This window comes from Stigmatopora nigra, chromosome 1, assembly GCF_051989575.1.
Source record: "Stigmatopora nigra isolate UIUO_SnigA chromosome 1, RoL_Snig_1.1, whole genome shotgun sequence".
NCBI classification, from domain to species: Eukaryota; Metazoa; Chordata; class Actinopteri; order Syngnathiformes; family Syngnathidae; genus Stigmatopora; species Stigmatopora nigra.
In genome coordinates, this window is record NC_135508.1 from 6010506 (window position 1) to 6036585 (window position 26080).

Genomic DNA, 26080 nt, shown 5'->3' on the forward strand with positions numbered 1-26080 from the left:
TAATGAAGGTCTGTACTCCTGTCGGTCACTGTTTAAACCTGATACTATGATATCATCTTATTTCTTGTCCTCTTTTACCCACCATGCATTTATTTTGTGTTCAAGGCTTCTTTTTTTTGTGTGTGTTCACAAAGACGAACACTCGAATAAAACAGGGCTCCCAGTAGCTTAACGTCTGTGGAATCTGTTGAGTTTGATCATGTTGTCTCTGCTGTCTGGCTTCTGTACAGTGATATTACAAAGAGTGACCTCAGTCAGCAAACAAAAAGGGGGCTTCATTTGACACATTGAGTTTCTTCTTGTGTGTTTCTTTGTGTGTGCGTACAATTGTTATTATCCAACTCAGTCAAGGTTTGTTCCATTTGCTGCGTGCTATGAAAAAGTGTGATGCCTTTAGAAGCCAAGGGCATTTCACAATATGTCTCTTCTTAACAGGGTAGCAGTTTCTCCATCACCTTGACACTGCATCTGTTCACTTACTGAGCTGTTTTCAGGGAGGAATCTCATTTTCCCTTGAGCTAAAAACAGTGTTAGTTGGATTTTTTTTCTATCATCGGCACAGCTGATCTTTGCAGGGAATTCCTTTGGGATTAATCGTTTCAGCATACTTAAGATCCGAGCTTGCGTGTTGCATCTAATACAGTGTTCCCTCGGTTATCGCGGTTAATGGGGACCGGGACCCCCCCGCAATAGCTGCGTTTCCGCGAAGTAGGCGTGCCCCTTTAAAAATGCTTAAAGAAACGTATAACACGTGCACAAAAGCACCACCAAGCAAAAACATCATAGTAGTCCGGATGGAGGATCTTCTGCAGTGTTTTTTGCACGTAAAAAACATCGTTATTGGCAGTTGTGAACATTGTTTTTTTTTTGGGGGGTGGTAAAGATGCGCCTGTAAACAGCCATGACGTCATCAATGCGATTCCTGAACTCTCACCATGTTATTGACCATTTCTTTGGCCTTTTTTTGATGCAATTACCAATTCTTATTGAATATTTTGTTTCCACCTCTTGTAAAATGATGTAATTTATAATTTTAATTTAATATCTTTACATTTTTATTTATTTTTTTGCTGAAAAAAAGCCGCAAAGCTCTGAGTCCACAATAGCTGAAGCGCGAAGTAGCGAGGGAACACTGTACTCAAGTGATGGCCCAGTATTGTTTCCCTACACTCTCCTAGCAAGGTCATGGGTCAGGTTTAGAGTCCTAACCCCTTCCGCCAGACAGTGTTTTGGCACCTGCAGCAAGTGATCTTTCAATGCCTTGTTAACTCGCTCCCAAAGACGCAGCATGTACCCGCTGCGCGCGGATTCATTCATACTCCTTCTTACAAGCCGCATAGCCCACAGGGAATGGCCTATCTTTCACCACTGAGCTCATGTAGCCTCATTACCGGCCCTGCAAATGAACGGTAATTACCGACAGTTTCATGCCACGCACAAGGTTTAACCAAAGTGACAAAGTCATTAGACTAACACGTCAGGCCACCCGTAAAGGGCTTTTCACCGCACAGAACTCCCCTTAGCATTTATTTATTTGGCTCAACCAAATTTTGAGGTCCCATGTCAATGTTTCCTCTTTGTTTTTTTCTTGCAGTTTGATGGTGACAACATGTACATGAATGACAATAACCAAGAGTTCCGGTCACCAAACCAGGTAGGTGTTCCCACATTAATTGTTTGAATTGTGTACACTATATAATTCTTGTGCCATTGTAGACATAAAAACGAAGTGTCTATGTTTACGTGAGTACAAAGAATTTGTCATGTTGTGTTGAAATTCTAACAGCTCATTTTGCCAGGAAAGATGTTGACTTTTTTAATGGTGGTAAAAAGGATGAGTGCAAAAATTGAGAAAAAAATAAGTAGGACTTGCCTTTAGAAAATACATGTTTTTTAAACATAATCAATACAAAAGCCATTAACGTCATACCCTACCTTTTACCTGATATATGTAGAACAGTCTCTGAATCCATACAACCTGCTTAGGGTCACGGTAGAGCTGGATTCTTGGACTCTAGCTGAATTTGGATATATACATTCAAGTTAAGAGCTATGGGATGTTAGAGTCTTCAATTAAACTAATGAGCTTGCTTTGTGGGAGGAAACAGGGGTAACTATGAAGACAACCCATACAAGCCTTGACATTGAAAGCCTTCTGCTAGTGGGAGTTATGACTTCGATTATTATTATATTTGTTATTCCTTCACCTGCTTTAGTTCAGAAAGTCAAAATGTCCTGTTGGTTAGATAGTTATCAGAATTTAGAGAACTTGAACATTTCGTGAGTCTCAATAACAAAAGTAGTTTCTATATTTTAGTCTTGATTCGGTGAATTCCCATTTTGCCTTTGTTCCGTGGCTAGTTTAAAAACCACAATGTTTCTCCTGAATCCAACATTCCTCTTCCCCGGTCTGCCAATTCAGAGTCACAGTCCCAGTTGTCCAGGAAATGTTTGCATGTCAATAATTCGACAACATTCACAACCTTTAAAACTCCAAGGTAATCCCATCCACCCTCAGGACGTTGCCACTCACTAGCCTTTTACCCACCTCACTGACTTCAACACCACAGATAAGGGAGCCCACCTCAGGGTGTCCTGGCACTGCTTCCTCATGGAAAGGTGTGTTGATATAGTCGAGGAGTATTCAACCCACCGATTTTTGACATCGCAAGATGAGATCAGCAGTTCCCTATCTCTTCTATACAAAGTATAAATGGTGGTCTGCTTTCTCCACAAGAGACAGTGGATGCTAGACCAGAATTTTTATTTGTTCTGCATTGCCTCGCTGAACCATGCTTTAGTTTTTGCCTCACTGATGGCTAGATCGGCATGCCGCTTGCTTAGTCCCAAGGCCCAATAGGACTCCTTCAACTTGAACATGGAACATGGTCCACTCAGACTAGATACTATACTGAAAGTCCTTACTTCCTTACAAATCTGCCACCCATGAAACCAGGCATAATCTGTAAGAAAATGGGTGGATTGATGGACACAGAATATGGATTAAACCATGAGTATGTCTGTCAACAGGTCACTCAAAGCTTATGACAGCCTCATCAAATGGCTTTCAACGGCAATGATATTGCTTGCCGTCTGGATGCACAGTCATGGTCACAGTTGGGGAGTAACAGACAGGCGCTGTGTTAAGTGCTCCCAGCTGCTAGGCGGGAAGACACTACTGGACATATGGCCATTTTTTTTAATGTTGTGGTGTGTTGATCCAGTAGTATGGAAAGAGTGTGGAAAAACATAGCAAGGTGGACTGACTGTCTGCATTAGTTTGCACCTTAGTGAAAACTCATGATGACAGCTCGAGACAAGCAGGTACATACAGAAGTCTGAATTTAAGTAACATATTGTATTCATACATTATTTCTTATTGGCTTGTATTTCCTTCTTTCTGTGCTTTTTCTCTACCACTATGTGGTAGAACTCTTCATTGTGTAGATTTAGTAATAAATTACTATTTTATAGAAGCAACTGATGAAATATAAGGCGGAAATCGTTTTTTCGATCTCAGGATATTGTCTGACATTTATTGAAGTTTAGTTTCTTCGCATCACTGTAGTCACTTCCACTAAATGCTATTATGTTTGAGTTAGACCAGGGGTGTCAAACATACGGCCCGCGGGCCGGATCTGGCCCGTCTGGTGGTTTGGTATGGCCCGGAGAAGAAAGCTGCATTGTATAAAAAAATATGAATTTTCTTTAAAATTTGTAGTTCTTGTATTATCCCTTAGGGAGCGCAGTGTTTTACACTTAAACACACTTAAATATATGTTTAACTGTGTAAACGTGTTGTTAAAATTGCACATACTTTATTTGTGTTCTTATGTTATTCTCTTGTTCATAATATATTGTTCATAATGTAAAAGGAAAATTATGTTGATGAACATTTTGATAATTTACTCATTCTTTGGACTAATTATTAGTATTAGTGACTAGTTCAAAGGAAAAAAGTGGGCTTATTGTTAGTTCAATGTCATTTTGCAATGAGTTCACTGGTCCGGCCCGCTTGATCCTAAATTAAGCTGTATTCGGCCCCCAGACCAAAAGGAGTTTGACACCCCTGAGTTAGACATTGGTGCAACCCCCCACAAACACTCACAGGTAGTGTTGTAGTGAGGTTGTCTTACTTTTGATATTGGGATTGAGTCGCTGTTACGGGAGGTCGAGAAGGAGCTTTAACACTTATTGTCTACTTATACCTCACATTACAGACTGGGACTCTTATTATTATTAGCCACATTTGCTGCCCTAATTTTGTCATTTAGCATACGAACATGTGTGCACGCTAATTGGGATAAATGTCCGGTGTTGTACTTTCTATGCTGTGGAAGCCACGTGTCAATCACTGACCGCCTCAGCAGGTCTACACTGTTGTGTCAACAAATAGCTTCTTAGTGGATAAAGCAATTTTGGCTTTTCAAAACATCTCAGCTGCAGTTGATGCTCTGTCAGTGATGTCAAAGAGAAGCTTACTCACCAGTCCCACAACTCCCCACCGCAAACACCAAGTTCACTCTCTGGGTTTAATTCCCCAAATCCTTTAATGCACCACAACCATTTGAAATGTGAAAGGGGCTAAAGTGTGCATAGCTTGCTTGGCTCTAGTGTTGATGGTTTCTGAGCAAAAATACTAAGCATGAACATTAAATACTAGAATGATTCAGAACTTGGCCTTCACTGGCACTAAGGTCCATAAAAGGACAATTTTTAAACTTGCTATACTCTTTCTTATTGTGTTGTAGTGAGCTGTTCTAAAACTTTACTTAATTCCATTCAAGTTGAATGTGATTAAGTGGAGACAAAGATGGGGAAAACCATGGAATTCCTTGTTAGATTTGGCACAAGTTGAGAATGTACAATTATAATTCACATTTGTGAACCAATTTTTTTTCTTTTTTTTTTTTCATAACCATTTTTTGGGGTGGGGCCAATAGCGAGATGTTGCCACAGGGCTGGCCTGAGGACATCATCCTTCATGAGCGAATCAAATCATCACTACATATGCTCCAATTTTAATTCCCATCTATTCCTTGCAACCTGATATACAAAAATAATGATAAAAATGAAAACATAATTGCTTTGTTCTTTTACAATTTAATACTCATAAATGGCAAGACTGATATGCTCAAAAACAAATGTGCTAATTGGCTAAGATCTTACCTATTACTTGTAATCATCTACTTTCCTTAACCATCAGGACATTTAATTCCGCTATATGAATATTAAGATCTAATTTCCCAAGAATATATTGTTAAATTTTCAAATTAATGAGTTTAAATCCAAAATGACAAAAACTTGTTTCTGCACACCGCTTCTGTGATTCTAATAGATTTAATTTTCAGGTTTTATTACAAAATAATGTGCACTACTGTGAATTATACCTGAAAAAGTTATTATTTTTAAACGACGCTTTTGATTTCCTGGGTTTTATAGCGTTTGATGTTACATCTGACCAATCAATTTCAAGTATATAATAATTTTCTGCCTAAATTTGAAATCGGAATTGCTTTGAATGTAATTCATTATGCACCAAAGCAAAGTGTATACTTTGTTATTATAATTTGTTCTATGAAAGCACTCCAGGCATACAGAATGCAAGCTTCAAAGGGATTTTATTTTATAAAAAGACGTACCCCTTTAATACATCTTTTAACTTGTGGATTCATGAGCATATAGAAGTCTGACCATGATGCAAAATCTATGAAAAAAGGTGCTTGGAGCCAGAACAGAGAGTCCATTGTTTGCGTCTTCCACAACATACACAGTGAGGTAGCAGTTTGACACAGGCAGGAGATTGCATTACACATAACATCTCTGCACTCTTAAAAAGAGAGAACCGCTAATCAGAAACAGCTTTAAAGGGGGGCATTTAACTGTCTGCTTGGAGGCAATCATTTCATTCAAACAAGATGTTTTCAAGGTTCTGACCACTGTACAGTCTAGATATGATATTGATGTTTTCCATGTGGTTCATTCATCTTGTAGTGATAAAATGTGGTGGGCAGATTCTATTTATGTATGTAAAATCTTTACTGGAATGGTTGAATTAATGATTTTTCTCTTTTAAAAGTCTGATGATGAGTTAGCACAGACATGGGCAAAGTACGGCCCGCGGACCACATACGGGCCCGTTAGGCTTTTTAATCCGGCCCGCCGATGTTGTCCAAATATATATTTTTTTTCTCAAGATGGCGCCGTCACGCGGAAGCCAGTGGGAGTAGCTCTGTCCACTCTTATTTGTTTTTCGTGTTTTACAGCTCCTCTATCTTTTTTTAAATTACATTTTAATATTTCTTAATACATTCCTTTTTACTTTACTTTGTACTTTATACCTTTTACTTTAATGATGAGTGATGAGTATGTTAATAATTTTTTTCTGTTTATGTTTCATATGTACTGTTAACGGATGCACTTTTTTATATGTATCGTATCTTGTGCTGACCCGGCCCATCTGTCAAAATTTTAAAGTCAATGTGGCCCCCGGGCCCAAAAGTTTGCCCACCTCTGAGTTAGCAGTTGGGATGGCATCATATATAGTTCTAATTCAGACGACATGGCAAATTAAAACATGCAATTGGTCTTTTTTGCATTGATTTTTTTATTTTTATTTCTTAAACAGGGCAATGATAATTTTGATATGGGACGCATCTTAATTTTCAATGCTGGTGTTTGTGTACATTTTTGCAATAAGGTAATAATTGCATGACAAAACTTCCCACTAAAACCAAAATGGCTACATTTAACTACCACCACAGATTTTCTAATTTAGTCAACTGGACAATAAGTGTTCTCTGGATTCATACCAGGCCTGATCTTTTGCTGTGTTTTTACAGACATACCCTACATGTATATTCGGGAAAAAATGTAGTCTGGCTTTTACCTACCCTGTAATTAACATGCATGCATGTGCATATATATATATATATTTGAGATAGTGAAAAGAAAATGAGAGACAACAAAGGTGGATTTCAAGAAGCAGCTGTAGAGAACTATATTTTAAGTTTGTGGCCCTCCCTTGCTCTTGTTCGACTTGTCGCTTTGTGGTCTTTAGAGGAGCAGTTAGATTTTTCTTGTGGATTCTACTCGCAGGTGTCTTGCTGTGCCTTATGTCTTTATTTGGCCATCAACAATGGAGGAGTGGCCAATCGTCAGTATTATAATACATTTGGTCATGTTCTCCCTCTCATTGAATGTTCCTCATTCTTTTATTTTAGGCTGTGTTTAAACTTGCTTATTTCAGTCCCTTAATGACTATCATTCTCCATTTTTGTTACTCTTTTAGCTCAATTTGTCTCTCATCAGAATCACTCTAACTTGTAAGCAAATTCATATCCATCACCTCTTTTTCCATTTTGATTAAACAACTTGGCTAAATGTGTCACCATGAAATTTCCTAATACGTGCCCAGCTGACAATGTGGTTTGTTGCGCTTATGCAGGATTTATTTCCAGCTATGTTTAGTTTTACTCTTGCAGGGGAATGTCAAACCTGATCCTATCTTCATATAAGTCAGCTCATTGCAGCTGTACTCTGCAAGACTTAGTCAACCTTGAGCTTGCTAGCCCGGTCACAAACTTACTTGAATCAGAGAGAAAAATATTTTTTTTATACGTCAAACATTCATATTATCATTATTATTATTATTATTACTTTTGCCATCAACTCACTCCACCTGATCATCAATTTACTTTTGATGTCACATTCTCATAAAGTATATCATGTACTGTAATTTTTGGACTACAATCACGACACTTTGAACCTTGGTACTTATTTATGAAACAATGGTGGGTGTGGCTAGTAGTAGGGTGTGTCACATAGTCTAAAAATTATGGTATGTGGTGAGCTAAATGCTCTTACAGGCATCCTGCATTGTTGGATCCTGGATTTTTTTCCCTTCATTTCACTTTTTTGCATTCTATGGACATATCTTGATAGTTCATCAAAATTTTATTAGTCTATAATGTATGTATGTAAATATTTTCAGCAATTGGTAATAGAAACCGCATGCCACAGCTGCAAATGGTACAATCAACATGTGTTCATTAATTCTTTCCATATGACAAGGTTTGTACATCATAAAAAAATGTTAATGTTGGGACACATGTTTGTGTTTCTATTTTTGCACATTTTGCAGTTTATAAACATCCTGCATTGCCTGCTAAGACACCCTCTATTGTTAGTTTATACCTATGTACTTAAGTTATTGTCAGATCACAACTTTATAGACAATGCACATGTTTCTTCACGTGCTGTTTATGTAAATCAAGAAAACATCTCATGGGCCTTCTCTTCTTTAATGCTGGCCAATCAACACCACAATTCAGAATACATAGTGACCTTTATTCCACTTATGTTCTGAAACTCTGCCTTTATTTATCATTTGATTTTTCGATATGACATACAAAGGCCTCCATAGGGAAAGAGTTTCAAATGCTTTGCATATTATTTGCATGCTATGATTTGATAGGTGAGGAGTCGGATTCCTTTCTTATTTTGAAGGTTCTCAAAACAAGAGACTGTTTAAAATGTGACAATAGCCAACTTGTTAAACTCACCACTATCAACTTTTCCATGCACACCATTTTACGTGATAATATTGTGACTTGGGTTAATTGACGTCCAGATGTGGTCTGGCCTATTTGAACAGCTGATGTCAGCATTTAACCCCCACCATCAGCACCTCCTCCATCTTTGTCTGAGTCACCTCTCTGTATACCACACACTCAATATAGGCGAAGGCGTCGTTACTCAACAATGACTCAGAGTCCACCATTATAGCCCCACTACCACACTCTTCACCTTTTTTAAAAAAAAAAAAACTGCCCATCTCTCACCACCGTGCAGGGACATTTAAAACAAAGAATGATAAATACAAATCAAAAGTCTTAAAAACACCCACACACAATTCAATCCTTCTTTGAGGTCACTTAGAGCCGTTGGCTAGGTCAAAAGAGTCTCACAATATATTCAAATCTTAACACTCACTTTTGTCTAATCAGGCTAAACACTGTTTTTAGCACAAACACACACACAAAAAATGCAGTACAGTAAAATCGATATATGAAAACAATGCTGGAGGAACATCATAGTCCCAATTGGCAAATCATGCACGCCTATCTATGCTTAGAGGGACTGTAAAGAACTGTAGCCAGAGATCGGTAGTTCTTTATGTAGGTCAGCTCATGTCCGCCAATAAGTCCAATTACCGTCATGCTCCGAAATAGAACAAGCAGTAACCTTTGCTCTGCTTTTATAAACCATTGAGTGGATGCACGAGCTGATGTAAAGATGGCACATAGTGGGTTAGGAAAAAAGAATTACAAACATTATCAAAATAGTCCCATCAGCCAGCTAATCATTAGACCGAAGAGAAACATAGTGTCAATAAAAACTTGATTTAAGACTATCAAAACGACCCCACAGTCTCTGACATTTTGCAGCCTGCTGCTTAAAATGCACCCTCTTGCAGAACAGCCACTATCCTTCTTCTAAAAAAGAAGCAAGTTATCAGCACCACAAGAGCGCTCAATGATTCATACACTCTTTTAACAGAAGTTGAATCCTTGCCTCTATTTCCGTCACAGCCTCTCACTTGAAATGCAGCACGATGGAGCAGAGGGATTTAGCGGGACTAAATAGTTTGATATTTCTATTGGTTTTCTGCTTGTTTCAAACACCCCCCCTCCATTCACTCTCTTTGTGATCTTTCTCATCACAGTGAGACCAAGGTCATGCCTGATTGAAATATAATAGAAGTGTAGACATCTGGCCTAATACTGTGGGAAGTTAAATCTATTTTAATGGCCCCTGCTGCAGTGGATTCTCTCTGATGCACTCTTGCGCTTCGCTGACAGTAAATCACAATGTTCTCTTATTACCCTGACTGGAATGAGGGCAAAGAGAAAGAACAATGAGGGATCCACATCATTTGTTTGCACCCCTCCCTTGCTTTTTCCTTTCCTTTCCTCTCCACCCCGCCCCTTTTGCCTGTCTCCACTCGGTTTGCCAGTCATAAACCAAAGGGCTGAAAGAGTGACATCAGGAAAATAAAAATAAAGGTGATTATACTCCAGCTCAGGCATTGGCAAACTACGGCCCGCGGGTCACATCCGGCCCACGAGGCGTTTTAATCCGGCCCGCCGACGTTGTCCAAATAATGTTTTTTTTTTTCCCAAGATGGCGCCGTCATGCGGAAGCCGGTGGCAGTAGCTCTGTCCACTCTTATTTGTTTTTTGTGTTTTACAGCTCCTCCATTTTTTTTCTTTATTTCTTAATACATTCCTTTTTACTTTACTTTGTACTTTATACTTTTTTCTTTAATGATGCGTGATGAGTATGTTAATATTTTAGTGCTTTTTTTCTGTTTATGTTTCATATGTACTGTTAACGGATGCACTTTTTTATATGTATCGTATCTTGTGCTGACCCAAACCCATCTGTCAAATTTTTTAAGTCAATATGGCCCCCGGGCCGAAAAGTTTGCCCACCCCTGCTCTGGCGTGCCATAAGTGATTAATGCCTTGCACAATATGTGCCCTGGAGGAGGGATAATCCGCTGATATACAAAATATTTATCATATATATGTTCAGATTAGATGACTAAAACATATGGTGGACCCCTTTTTGTTCCAGTTTGAAGGAAATATATATATTTTTTAAACATCCTTCTTTAGCTTGGATTCTAACATTGAACAAGAAAACCAAAATGGTTCAAAACTTAGCCTTTTTCTAGACCTTTTTAAAATACATTGTCCACCCACACCTGCAATTCAGAGAGCGGTCTTTCTTAAATGAGATCCATTTTGATGTGACATTTGAGAGAATTACCAGTGCACACGTGTAGTAGAAAAGAGGTTAGTTTGCTGTCTCACCATTGGCTACAGCCTCTCGTAGCCCACCTGTCCTTTAGTGACAGACACGAACTACGACCCTACCGTGTTCTCATAACACCTTCCCCCGACTCGCACATTCCACTTATCCTAGTTCTGTCTCGCTGTCAGTCAACCAAGTGATATTCCATTCTTTTCTTTCACACTTTATACTCCTTGTGATACAAATGTGCTCCCTTTGCCCTTTCAAAACCAAGTAAAGCAGCCTTTTTAGGGACTCTTCAGCCGTGTACATAGTTGATTATGAGTTTTATTTCTTGTTTTTGTCTGCGCCGCAAGGTTATTTGTTGAAGGAGATTTTTGTAATTCCTTATAAGATGTTTTTAAAGATTTACTGTTGCCATGTATCTATCAAGAATGCACAAACTGGACGTGAGGATCTTTATTTATGCATGGCCAGCTGTTGTTTATCTCAAAAAAACATGTTGCACTGTCATTTTACTCACACCGTAGCATATGGTTGAATGACTTTCCATAGGACGTTATATACTCAATGAAAGTTATTTAGTTTGAGGCTTTTTTTTATGGTTTGTCACTTTTATATGTCCAACCTGTGTCATGAAAACAGTTTCAGGGTGTACCTCTTCTGCCTGTAGTTAGTTAGAGTAGGTTCCAGCACCCCTGTGAACCTCATGATGGCAGTTGAGATAATGGAACGTATATACACAACCTTAAAATAAACAATCATTCTTGAATCACTTAATAGTTAATCTGTCTGACTTTAATTAACATTAAGCATGGACACATTAATCTTTTGAAATACGATTGTTTTAATGTCCCCAATGTTTTTCTATGTTAATAATTGATTTGGTTTACACTCAATTAAGAACTAATATACAGTACTCTGTACTAATGAGCATTTGCAGCACAGAAAATGAATTGAACTTCATTATGCTGAATATCATGCACTTTCATAACTGTGCGTGTGTTAAAGTAACAAGTTGCAGAAGTTTTTAGTTTTTCTTTTTATGATAATGCTCAAATTAAATCGTATACAGTGTTCCCCCGCTACTTTGCGGTTCAGCTACCGCGGACTCAGAGCTTCGCTGATTTTTTTGGTAAAAAAATACAAATATTACATCGAAACAACATATTTTACAATTTTTTTGTTATAACATGAATTTCACTCTCTCTACCCGTATTCTATATGGTGTACTGTATACAAGGGGGTAAAAAATAAAATAATAATAATAATATTTTTGAATGAAATTCAAATTAAACATTTTTGAAGGGGAATCCCTACTTCGCGGAAATTCACTTATCGCGGGTGGTCTCGGTCCCCATTAACCCCGACAACCGAGGGAACACTGTAAACACAGTTTTTTTCAAATCTTCACTTAAGAAATCATCCCTGTATATTAGGACCATTTTAATTATGTAGCAGAAAAGTATTGGCAAACCAAAAACTATTGCATTCATTACATTTAGGTAGCTAAATGAATACCGTTGTTAGAGAAAATGGCCGATATACTCAAATTTCAGCTTTGGAAAGATGTTGAAGGTTACAAGGAAAGGGCTGAATCAACATAAGGCGTTTCATTGTGACCCCTCTTTGATCCACTGTCCTTCAATGCCCTAAAAGACAGTATATTTTTGAATTATTTATCTTACATTTGAAAATATTACACATGAAATGTCCTTGTCCCATGTCTTTTCTCCAAGGGCATCTTAGAAAACCATAAAGGCAAACAACATTCATAAAAACAATGAAAGGCACAACTACCGAATAGCCTCAAACAGCCTTTTGTATTTTTATGATGCAGAAAATTAAGTAAGTGTATGTCTGTATTATGCGATCCATATGGAGTTTTTCTTTTTATATTCACAATAAACAATAAACAGCTTTGTTTTGATTAGAGACAAGAATGAGAACCTTCAATTTTATTTTTACTAGAAAAGGACACATTTGATATTGGGAGCAAGTCATATCAAGACTTTATTTTGAGTTAGACATCAATAATTCAATTCTTATCTGCACTCTTTATATATGAAGAACAATCATAGCTTTTATGTTTGCATTGTTTTGTTCTCAAAGTTATTCATGTGTAAGCTATCTGCTCACAATATCTTAATTAGCTAATCATTGCATTTTTGTGACTGCTGCTTTCTCGAAATACAAAGGTTTTTTTCTACCTTCCCTCTAACGGGAAAACTTAATTAAAAATATTGTAAGAAGTCTATTCATTGAATTATTTATTATTTTTAAGGTTGGCAATATATTCATTTGTCATTCATGCTGGTGGTCAAGATCGAAAGTATTTTCTGTACAATTCACCTTTATCGGTCATCATTTTACCAATCTTCTTGCATCTTTTTCTGAACAGAGATCTATCCACCATTAATACGAGTAGCTATAGGCTCGGTATGTTACCCCCTTCGTTTCCAGATTGCAAGATTGGATTGCATAACTTCATTCAACCCGTTTTCGGGAAATATCGTTGTCACAGTAGCAAGAGGGTGAGAATACAGACACAGAAAAAGACATTTTAGACATAAATAGATAGGTAATAGGTAAGTTAATGTTATGATCTCGGTTCGTTTTGGTTCTGTAGACTTGATCTGTTGTCCTTTCCGTTGTCTTGGTTCATGATCTTCTCCGTAAGCTGGGTCTCGTTGATCCTAATTCAGTTCCTTGGTCCGTGGGATTGGCGTGGTCGAATTCCCGAGGACAAACAGAGGTCGTTGGTCTACAAATTAGCGATAGGCAATGCGAGAGGGTACTTTACAGTGAACTTATAAGACGATCCAGCATCATGGTCAGGTTCCTGTTGGCCTCATATACTGCTTGATTGCTGATGACTTCCACCTGGCGTTACCCCGCTCGTTAGGGGCTGGGCCTGTGATTAGGTGACAGGCACACCCCGCCACCAGTCTGGTCAGAGGCCTGATCGTTGATAAATAAATACATGAATAAATATATAAAGAAAAAAATGGACAAAACACTAACCAAAGTTGTCATTGTTTCATGTTACTAAATGAAATTCTTGACAATGCCAACAACTTTTACATTTGGATACGTATAAAAGCATTAAGATTTGTGTTGTTCCCTGCGACACTTGTGAGGATAAGCGGTTCGGAAAATGAATGAATACTGTTTCCCTAGCAACCATAGTTCTAAATGACAACAGTCGTTGCAAAAGCATTTTAATGCGGTGGAAAAAGAACTGATCATTTTAAGGAATCATCAAGAAAAGCACATTCAGCACTCAGAGTAAAGTGTTTTAGTGTTATTACATTGCCTCCGGTAATAGAATGCATTAGGTCTCCTGCCCAAATTTTGTTAAGGGTGATATCGTAGCTGTTTTCCCACAATTTCTGTTGGCTTTAAATGTTTGTTTGTAAGAAGAATTGCTGCACTGGCGGGCGGCATGACAGACTACATGAGAAAGAGATTGAATTGATTTCTGAAATGTTGCAGAACGGACTATGGTTGATGTGTACCACGAGACATGAATAATAAAAAATTCTATTAAAAAGCTCTTGAAAGGCTGACACTGGAATATTATTTGTGATGATTAATTTTCTTCAGTCATTATAAAGGGGAGTTGGCATCAGATTGTCGCTGACAAAATTGCTTTTCATTCCCTAGTGAACATCCTCAGTATGCTTTTGAGAGCAGCAAACCATCTTTCTCTCTGTGCAGTATTATGCCAAGACAAGCGCTGTGAAAGACGGTCGCACACTCTGCTTATGCATCACTTCCTATGCATTTTTTGCAGCTCATTTACACTCACAAACCTATTATGAGAAACAATAGTTTGATTGCTTTGGTGAGATCATTAAAATAACTATAATTTGATGGTCAATGAGGTTCTTTGCAAACAAATTAAGGCTGTATGTTTTTTTTTTTTTTTTAATCAATACGTTAAGTCAGGGTTGGGCAAACTTTTCGGCCCTGGAGCGACATTGACTTTAAAAATTTGACAGATGGGCCGGGTCACAAGATACGATACATATAAAAAAGTGCATCCGTTAACAGTACATATGAAACATAAACAGAAAAAAAATGACTAAAGTATTAACATACTCATCACTCATCATTAAAGTATAAAGTACAAAGTAAAGTAAACAGGAATGTATTAAGAAATATTAAAATGTCATTTACAAAAAGATAGAGGGGCTGTAAAACACGAAAAACAAATAAGAGAGGACAAAGCTGCCACTGGCTTCCGCGTGACGGCGCCATCTTGGGGGAAAAAAAACATTTTGGACAACGTTGGCGGGCCGGATTAAAAAGCCTAACGGGCCGTATGTGGCCCACGGGCCGTAGTTTGCCTATCCCTGCGTTAAGTACTAAAATAGCTTGTAGAACTGTTGGTTAGAAGTGGTTTATATTCCCTATTATAATATTGTTAAATAATAAAATAATTCCTTAATACTTCTTCCTGAATGAAGTTAATACACATTTTACTCAAAACACAAAAAAACTTCCCTAGGCAAGATAAATGCTGATGATTTTTGATGAAAGATGATTTTTGTTAAAATCCCTACTCTTGGAATAATGAGGTACATGATATTAACTGATGGTGTGCTTTTGAGATACAAGTGCAAAGTTGGAAATGTTGTTGGAAATTGTGTTCTTGCTGATTCGCTTCCTGTGCGCCAATTCACGCCCACGTTCCTAATGAAATACTAATGCATGTCTGTGGGTTGGAGACTCTAAATTGCTCATAAGCATAAATACAAGTCCTCTTTCCCACCTGCATTTGATATTTTCAATATACATTACTTAAAAAAAACATGCACAATAATGCGCTAACCTTGCTGTTAATTTGTCTTGTATGCATTCTCAGAGCTATTCCAGTCAAGGCAGAGGAAGCAATGGCGGAGGAGGAGGAGGAGCAGGGGATGAAGACTACGAGATCCCCCCAATTACACCCCCAAATCATGCTGATCCCTCTTTGCTACACCTCATGGAGCATGAGTCAGGGTATCCGTTTCACACCTTGCCCCACAATGGCCTGCTCAACACCTACTCCTACCCCGAGCTGCCTGCCCTTATGATGTCCAACATGCTGGGTCAGGACAGCCACCTCCTCTCAGGACCTATGCACTCAGTAAGTACATACAGCCCCCTCTCACATTTTTCTCCGCCCATTGTCACATCCCATGATGTGGTACCGTATTTTCACGACTATAAGGCGTACCGCATTATAAGGCGCACCCTCAATGAATGACATTTTTTCATATATATGGCGCACTGTATTATAAGGCGCACTGTATTATAAGGCGCACTGTCTATTTTGGAGAAAATTTAAGACTTTTAGGTGCGCCTTATAGTCGTTAAAATACGGTAATTACTATTGACTTCCAGGTATGAAGCACTCACTACACAGTCACCTCTAGAGCCAGCCATTGTTGATGTTTTGGATTTTTTTGTATAAAATCTTGCAGTGGGGGAGGAATTATATGATGGAAGATTCTGTAAACTAAGATGGCATCTGCATATTTAACAGTATTGTTTTAGTTCAGGCGTTTGTGTTTTTTTTAATATCCGACATTGGTGGTGTTTCATTTTCTGTTTTTTCCTTATATAAGGCTCACTGGATTATAAAGCGCACTGTCTATTTTGGAGAAAATTTAAGACTTTTAAGTGCGCCTTATAGTCGTGAAAATACGGTACTTTTACGCAGACCTGATCTTCCAATAAGCTTCGTTCCCTGTGATGATTTTTTTTTCTCCTAATGGTAAAGTGTTCCTCTATTAGCTTTCAAATCAGCACGTTTTAGAGGCCACGGATACTAAGACCGTGAAGTCAAAGCAAAGGCTTGAGCCTGCCGTGTGAAACATTTATAAACGAAGTGCGCAGAGCTGCAGCCACGTACATCTTTGCTGTGCACAGCTCCTTTAATATCGCCTCAACTGTGCAACTTAAAGATTTCATTAGCTCAAAGAGAAGCAAGAAAGGAAGCAAGAAACTCAGCGTTTTGCATTTTTATTTGTGAAGAACGGAAAAGTGAGAAAGAGGGTAAAAAAGAGGAGCTTTTAAGGGGGTTTTTGAACTGAAACCTTGACAAAAAGAGGGAATGTCCCTAGTCAGCTACTTTTTCTTTTTCTAAAAAGGGACCCTCATTCCCCTCTGTGAAAGTAAGGGGACTTTTTCTTGTGTCAAACATGTTTCAGACTCAACATGTAAATACCCCTGCTGAACAGTCAGATGCTTTAATCATAGAATCGAACCAAATGAATAATAGATGACCTGTATGGTTAATTATTCAACGTCATATACTTTCATCTGACATGAATACTACCCCCACCCCTCACACTTAACCCCACCCCAATCCCTACTATGAATATTTATGCTTTAATGCGAGCATCCGTGGCGTTTATCCTCCGTTAATCAGGTTTTACGCAGTTTTTCTTCTATTTCTCAAACGGAATAAGTTGCCTGCTCTGTTTTCACTGCGGGTGGTGGCTAAAGGCCTCGGTATCAGGTCACAGATTGCTGTCCTGAATACAGTGTTCCCTCGGTTATCGCTGTTAATGGGGACCGGGACCCCCCACAATAGCTGCGTTTCCGCGAAGTAGGCGTGCCCCTTCAAAAATGCTTAAAGAAATGTGTAACACGTGCACAAAAGCACCACCAAGCAAAAACATCATAGTAGTCCGGATGGAGGATCTTCTGCAATTTTTTTGTACGTAAGAAACATCGTTATTGGGAGTTGTGAACATTGTTTTTTTTGGGGCGGTGAAGATGCGCCTAGAACAGCTATGACGTCATCAATGCGATTCCTGAACTCTCACCATGTTATTGACCATTTCTTTGGCCTTTTTTTGATGCAATTACTAATTCTTATTGAATATTTTGTTTCCACCCTAATTTTAATTTAATATCTTTAAATTTTTTATTTATTTTTTCCTGAAAAAAATCTGCGAAGCTCTGAGTCCGCGATAGCTGAAGCGCGAAGTAGCGAGGGAACATTGTATTTGCAATCTGTTAAAAGATGTTATTGACTGGAACACAGTCGATAAAATAGCCTCTGGCTTGAGAAACCTATACAGTCATTGAGATGAGTAGATTAGCACTCCGATCTCGCCTTATGGACAAATATGTTTACATTGTGTTTGCAGAATGTGTAACAAAACCACAATAATATTGTTTAAAGGCTCAGAAGGGGAGTGTCATTTTTTATTTTTTTAAACAACATTCGTTTCACCTTTGCAATTATTTACCTTCCAAAAGCCCTTCGGTGTAATGTTCCATTTTCTTATTTCACACCCCCTTTTCTCATAAATGGACTTTCACTGCAGTAAATCACTGCACAAACACAGACTTGCACGCTTGCTGAAAGGGTCGAAGATTTATGTAACGCATTCATATTTCTCACTTTTACATTTTAGTACTACTCTTGCAAAGCTCTGGCTAATAATAGCATGTAATAATATTTCTTGTCGCCTAGCAACCACCACAAGTAATAGCTTACTCTAGAAAAATAGATGACCGATAAGAAAGAAATGGGGGGTGGGGGGGTTAGAGAGGTAGGAGTGGGGGGGATTTCAATTCATTTATTATCTCATGGGACAAGAGGGGCTTATTTCTCAGGCTGTGGAATAGGAAAGTAGGCTATATATTGAGAAATATTTAAAGAAATTGAAGATGGCGTTGTTTTCATTTTCTTTCCATTAAGGGATGTTTCATTCGATGTTTCCCCTGCAAACTCAATTAACCTTAATTTCATACTGATAAGGATGTAATATGTAAGATTGAATTTCTGTCTGCTCTATGCTTTAAGAAAATGAAGGCGGATTCAAATAAGCTTTCAGTTTCTGTGGAACTGCTCACCAATGGAAAAAAAGCAATACTTGGGGCTACATTGACTACCATAATACTAATCGTTTGCAGGTTTGTTCACCATCAGTAAAAAAAAAAGCAAATAAAAGTTGTACCTAAAGGATACATTTCTCTGCAATAAAAGCTATCCTTTAGTGCACAAATAAACCTCCTACAAGTAAAAGCTCAGCTGGAGGAGTGGATTCGTTTCTTCTCAAGGGATGTTGTTGCTGGTTTTTGTACAACATGTAGCCTTAGGCTAAAGCTCTGTAAACTTCTTCTCCCTGCTTTGGGATTCTCTTCCTCAGTGCACATCGATCCTACAGTGAGTAAAGTTAAACCTTTTCACGATTGAGAGTAGTGGATTGACCACCAAGATGCTGCTTAGGCACAAAATGTTCGCTTTAAAAACAGCAATGCACAAAAGTCCAATTTATCCTGACTGCCAGCCCCCTTTTATTCTTATTATTGGAATGCCTTAAGATCCAGGACAGATATTAACAGCTAAATCATAAGGTGCATTGTAAACTAACACTGAACCACAAGAAATTTTAATTTGAACTAAATTTATCATGAAAATTCCTCTGAAAACGTCATTTTTAATTGTTTTTTTTTCAGCTGTTGGTAAATCGGCAAATTCCACGTCAGCTATCGGTTTTGGTGTTCGTATTATTAAGGGCTGATTTCAATTTGGGTTTAAAATATTTTTGGGGGGATTGGATTGGATAACTTTATTCATTCCGTATTCGGGAAATTTAATTTTTATTGTTTATGAGCAACTTTGAGTGTAAGAATTCACACTTGTATTTATGAAATGTGTTTTTTTCCCAAGTCATCTTCAGTAAAAGTATTCCAAATGGGGAGTCCTTAGCCTGATGACACAGTAGAAACAATGATAACTACAAGAACTGCATCGAATAGTATGCCTACAGGAAGATGCTGATGTGGCATCTCTTGTTAATGAATTATTGTTATTTTCCTTGTGGTTGTGGTTTACGTTGGTCATTTTTATCACGACTCTATTCTAGATAACATTTTTGTCATCGGTTATTTAATTATTTAGCTGAAGAAATGATGATAAAAGTCTCTTTAGCGGTGCTCGGACGTTTCGTCGCTGGTCTTATGGTCGCCGGTCTTTTGGTCGCTGGTCTTATGGTCGCCGGTCTTTTGGTCGCTGGTCTTTTGGTCGCTGGTCTTTTGGTCGCTGGTCTTTTGGTCGCTGGTCTTTTGGTCGCTGGTCTTTTGGTCGCCGGTCTTTTGGTCGCCGGTCTTTTGGTCGCCGGTCTTTTGGTCGCTGGTCTTTTGGTCGCTGGTCTTTTGGTCGCCGGTCTTTTGGTCGCCGGTCTTTTGGTCGCCGGTCTTTTGGTCGCTGGTCTTTTGGTCGCCGGTCTTTTGGTCGCTAGTCTTTTGGTCGCCGGTCTTTGGTTCCCGTTGGTCGCCGTTGGTCGCCGTTAGGCTTAGGGTTATGGTTGTGAAATGTACTTAGATATTAAACCGTAACCGTAACCCTAACCCTAACGGCGATCAAAAAAACGGCGACCAAAAGACCAGCAACCAAACGTCCGGTCACGATCTTTAGCTGTGTCACTATTGAAAATTTAAAATAGTCCTCAGATATTTTTATATGTTGCCTGTGTAGTGACAATGTTGTGCCTAGTTACTGTATATATTGCACTCCTGGGCCAAAGCTATCATTTGTTTTAATAAGAAACAATGCTCGTGCTAAACACTAAGTGCTATTTAGTGCTATAGTTACTTTATTGTCGTCATTGCTCTTCCCTTTCACGTTGACCTACTCTGGTCATGACTATGAATCAAGCCAGAAAGAGACACGCCTTGGATGAGCGCAAACTGTGAAATGTAACATGTTGGCGTGTGAATATTCAGCACCGCCAGAGAATCCCTGTCTCATCCTTCGCTGTCAGGATGTTTGCCAGCCTGGAAAGAGGTGGCACTCAGGGGGCTCATGTTCAACAAGCCCCCTGATTACTCAGGTCTGCTTGAGGCTGCTGTTGGGGTGTGTGTGGAGGGGATGCCAGAAAGCTCAAGTCTTTGATAAGATAAAGTAGGAGGGACATTTGCCAGTAGACAGTAATGAGGGGTCGTGGAGGGGCTCAAAATAGCGCCTTAAGGGGCACAGCGGCGTTTAAATATTGAAACACAGCACCGGCCCCTGTCTCATTACTGCTATAATGAGGCTAGTTAAAGGAGGCCAAAGCTGTGACTGCCAAAAAAACAGCTGCTAGTTTAACAAGTTGATGCCACACACCTGACTCACCGGACTCCCACTCATTTTTACTTTGGATTAATTTCTATATACAGCCGTTAACCAGTTATTTAGGGTTCAAATCATTATATTATGTATGTTTATGTTAGTAAGAGACTGTATTGGACAGTTTAAAAAAAGGGATTGTTGGTGTGTGTTTGTTTTTTTTTCTTTTCAATGAAGTAAAGGTAGCAGTTGAGGCTCAACTGACAGATTCTGGGTTCAAATCTCAACTGTGTATGTACTGTAAGTATTCTCTGAGTTTCTTTAGCATCGAAAGATATTTTTTGTCTTATAATTTAAAACGAAATACAGATGCTTCCCTATTTACGAACGAGTCACGTTCCAAGCGCTTGCTTACAAGTTGAAGTTGTTCATAGGTTGAAATTGTTCATAGGTTGAAATTGTTCATAGGTTAAAATTGTTCATAGGTTGAAATTGTTCATAAGTGGAAATTGTTCATAAAGTGAAATTATTCAAATTGAAGATGATTCAGTGCTATATTTTGGATTATAATTTATGTTAAAGGCCGATATAAATATATTGAAGGTTTGTATAAGTGCATTTGTATGTTTAAGGCTTGTATAAGTAACCAGCATTGGTTTGTACTGAAAAAAACATTTAATAACATGGAGAGAATACATACAGTACTGTATACATACATTAGAGAGATGGAGAGAGAGAGATTTACTACAAACTGGCCAAAAAAAAGCTTTCTAATGACGATTGCACCGTTTTCTTGTTTTCTTCATCGTAAATGATGCGGTAGCACTGTAAGGCATCATTCAATTGATTTGCAACCTTTGTGCAACGTTCAATATTTTTGGTTCTGCTGCCAGCGCAATAGAAAATCGAACTTACGAACATTTTTTTTGACATGAAGGCAATTTACAGACGTATGTACCGTTGTTCGTAAGTTGAATATTCGTATGTAGTCTGTACACAATTTGCATAACTAGCTAGTCTAAGACGAACACAACACAAAGACTTTTCAGAGTTAAGGCCAAGACCTCAGGAAGGTGTTCTGGAGGTGGGTTTTGAGACAAAGACTGGTTTTGAGAGTTACAATTTTTAAATTTAACACTAACAACACGTCTGGGTTTAAGTGTGCGTTGAGGTGTATGTGCATTGTCAGAGACACTGATCGGTTTAAGGTTATGTGAGCTTGATTTACTTCAATCTGAAAGGAAATGTATTTTTGCATCACTTAGCATTTAGGACAAGGGAGAGAATGGTTGCAGTATACACATTTCCAAACAATGACATCAAATCGACGCAGACTACTTCATTCATTTGAAGCTTGGAGATTTTAAAATGAAGGGCAAATGGAGAAATAAATGAGCCTGAGTTTGTAGATAGACATTGATATCTTGTCATGCATAAAATATAGACAATCTATTATAAAATACAATTTGAATGAAATCCCCTGAAATAATTGAAGTATACTCCATCTTGAAAAACACTGTGAAACTGCTTTAAAATAAACCTATCAAAAGAAATATGAATCCAAAAAATATAGCAGCAAATTGCAGTTTGCACTTGACTTCACATGTTCATTGCTTGCTTGGATTACTTGTGTTTATTGAAACAGCTGTCTTTATTTCCAAAGGTTTGAGACATATCTCGTATGACCCACATGCTCTGCTGCCTTTCGCTGAGGCAGATATGACATCTTAGTGACATTCGAAGATAAATCATTTTTTGGAGCAGTAGAAATGTTTTCTGTTGTGTCTTTTCATGTCATTAAAAAAGAAGAGACAAATGCCCTTCACTGTGTTACTCTCAAGCAAAGGGGGCAAACCATGTCTCGCGGTTGTCAAGAGAAATGACAGCAAGATAATTGGCAGGGCACTCCCTTTTTCATTTGAACTGAAACAAATAGGCTCACAAACACAATGGTGCTTTCAAAAAAAATAATAAAGCTTTGTTTTGCGCCATTTTATTATGCTGACTTTGGAGTAATGAAATGCGGTATTAACAGACTGAGCATTAAAAACAAATGTGCATTCATTGGCGTGTATGAATATTCAAGACACTAACGCAAACAACCTTAGGCAACAGTTAGGATTGATGAATATTTAAAACAGCTTGGTCACAGCCATTTGAACACTGCGTTATGGCAGATTCTATGGGAGCATCATGTTCAAGGGTAAACAATTTGAAGACGAAAAAAAATGATTGGCCGTGTTATCTGAATGCATCTGGAATGTTGTATGCCTAAGTGGATTGGCCACAAAAATGAGACTTCGATTTCTTGTAAAATACAATATGCCATGTTCATATATATACATAGATTAAACATGGGTCGGGAACCTTTTTGACAAAGAGAGCCATAAACAATTCATATTTTCTAATGTTATTCCTTGAGAGCCATTCTCCGATTTTAAAAGTCAAATTACATAAAAATGGGTGCCTATGTTTTTTAGTAATTTCACCACAAAAACTACTTTTCACATTCTTATAGTTGCAGTTGCTAATAAAGAGTATGCATTCCAGAAGAGTCTAATGCACATTTGGGCAAACTACGGCCCGCGGGCCACATCCGGCCCGCTAGGCCTTTTAAACTGGCCCACTGGCGTTGTCCAAATAATGTTTTTTTTTTTAATCCAAGATGGCGCCGTGACGCGAAAGCCAGTGTCAGTAGCTCTGTCCACTCTTATTTGTTTTTCGTGTTTTACACCCCCTCTATCTTTTTTTTTAATTACATTTTAATATTTCTTAATACATTCCTTTTTACTTTACTTTGTACTTTATACATTTTACTTTGATGACGAATGATGAGTGTGTTAATACTTTAGTCCTTTTTTTTCTCTTTATGTTTCATATGTACTGTTAACGGATGCACTTTTTTATATGTATCGTATCTTGTGCTGACCCAACCTGTCTTTCAAAATTTTAAAGTCAATGTGGCCCCCGGCCCAAAAAGTTTGTCCACCCCTGGTCTATGACAAATTAATTACAAAAATATAATTACATTTTTATAGTGTAGTGTAGTGTAGTGGAGGATCACCTCAAATAAAAGTGTGGATACAAAGGAATGAGCAGTAATTGGAAGCTAAAGAGCCAATGTGGATGAATTCATGTATTTAATGTTTAATTCAAGTATTTAATGTTTGCAAGCTCACATCGTGCTTTTTGCGCTGGCAGTTTAGTGAATCCCTCATCGCCTCGGCTGCTCCCTTTAAGAGATCGGAGGGTTGACTCGTCCTCCTCGTCAGCAATGCTCCGCTAATTAGGCCCGCCACAAAGTCAGCCTGTGGGGATAATGTCCCATTATTAGAGTCATTTGTTTCAATTAACCGCTCCGTGATTCTACAATAGCAAGACACAGCCCAGTGCAGAGGAGCCATTACTCTTGCCCGAGGAAATTCTGATGTGTGCGATTTAGAGAAAGCGGCGGGTTCCAGCTTCCCGCTTGTGGTTTTCCTCCCAGATTCCACAAACAAATAATCAAAGTTTAGTTACTCCTGGATACAAGAAGAATAAAATTACACGTTGTCTTTATAAATAATCACTTTTCTGGCCATCGGACTTAGTTGTGTATGTGCACTTAAACTAAAAGCAGCACTGACTACAATGAACTTGCTAAGGGCACATTGTGGTTGAGAGAAATTCAGTCTTTATAGTTTTGTTACTCTCCCTTTAAGAATGTAACTTATCTCACCCTTAGGCCAGAGGTTGGACACTCTTAAAATAATATAGTTGAATGAAATTATAAGGAGGAGGAGGCTTTTTTTTAAGCCAAACACAAAAGAATGTGCTTTGTCCCTGACATAACAACCAATAAGCGTGTCTAATAGGGCCCGGCAGCCGTCAGACAGAACCAACAATTGTGCCCTGCATTCACAAAGAGACATAAAATCAACCCCAGCATCTGCCTCCGAGTGGTAGAATAATGACAGGGAAACAGCGTATGTTTACATCTCCACAATACCAACAGAGACCTAAGAGACTTTGGGAGTTTGGTTTTTAAAAGTAGAGCTTGATTTTATATATCACAACTCGTCAGTTAGAGTATAATGGTAGGTCTCATAGACTAATTTCAGCTTTACTAGACTATGATCTGATTGTACTAGCATCAGGAAGCCAATGTTTGAAGGCTTTGGAAGGCCAACTTGAGGTTCACAGAAGAGTTTAGATAGAAAGAAAGAAGGAGGAAAGTAAAACTGCACAGAAAGCAACAGTTTTTTTAAAGGTTGACCTAATTATCTGACTTGATTTTCTGGAGGGGGTAAAAAAGATGATTTCTTTTAAAATTATTTGGAGGTTAGCTTGGTTGTGATACTACTATGAAGACCCGAATAATCGTATGCTGACGATTATTTTTTCAACTCAAATTTTCGCATGCCTACGATTCTTATTCGGGTGCCTACGATTATTAATTTTTGCCTCAATTAAGTCTGTGCAGCCGCAACAATGTTCTATGTCATTAACTTTCTACGTGTAAAGCACACATGCTGTTTTTACTAACATACTAGTACTAGTAAGAACATGCAATTGCCACTGGTAGAGTTGCAATATACATACTACTTAAGTACACTTGGAGACTTTTGTTACTTCATATGATATTTCTTTATGTATCTTAAACTGATGTTTAACAGTTTGAATTGAGCCACTTATTTGGACTGACAGAAAAGTTGATTATTTCTTTACAGTAGCCTATGTAATCGATCATCATGACTTTAATTTGTAGCTAATTGTGGAATTTAAACATATTATTTTGTTTCATGCTACTAGTAAACTGTTGATTAAAATAATAGTGATTGTCCTTGTTATGATTTTATAATAAATATTCCATCATAGGTTTAATTCCATGCATCGAATCTGTTTAGACACTAATTATCTCGTGCCTACTAATATTCATTATTTTTGGAATTTTCCACTGCCTACAATTATTCCGGTGCCTACTATTATTAATTCATTTGGAATTTTCCACTCCCTACTATTATTCCAGTGCCTACTAATTTTCGGGTCTTCATAGTATTGGCAGACAAGCCCACACATCTCTTATATTATGATATTGTTCTGTTTGCTGCTGTGAGCTGAATAGAAGCACTTGGATTTGAATGAGAAACTACTGATGTGCTTTAAAAGCTAAAACGTAGGGGGTTGTATTCTGATTTGAAATATGCTTGTGAATGTTTG

At 38.1% G+C, this 26080-nt stretch overlaps 1 protein-coding gene across 3 annotated transcripts in view; it reads left to right on the forward strand.

The window, feature by feature from the left end:
• Nucleotides 1-26080, forward strand: part of LOC144205509 (TOX high mobility group box family member 2-like) — a 109936-nt gene that overhangs the window by 61691 nt on the left and 22165 nt on the right. For all 3 annotated transcript variants that reach the window (XM_077729936.1, XM_077729927.1, XM_077729918.1), the window contains exons 3-4: nt 1595-1654; nt 15692-15955. In XM_077729936.1, the coding sequence (XP_077586062.1) occupies nt 1595-1654; nt 15692-15955 (324 nt within the window). The remainder of the gene's footprint in view (nt 1-1594; nt 1655-15691; nt 15956-26080) is intronic.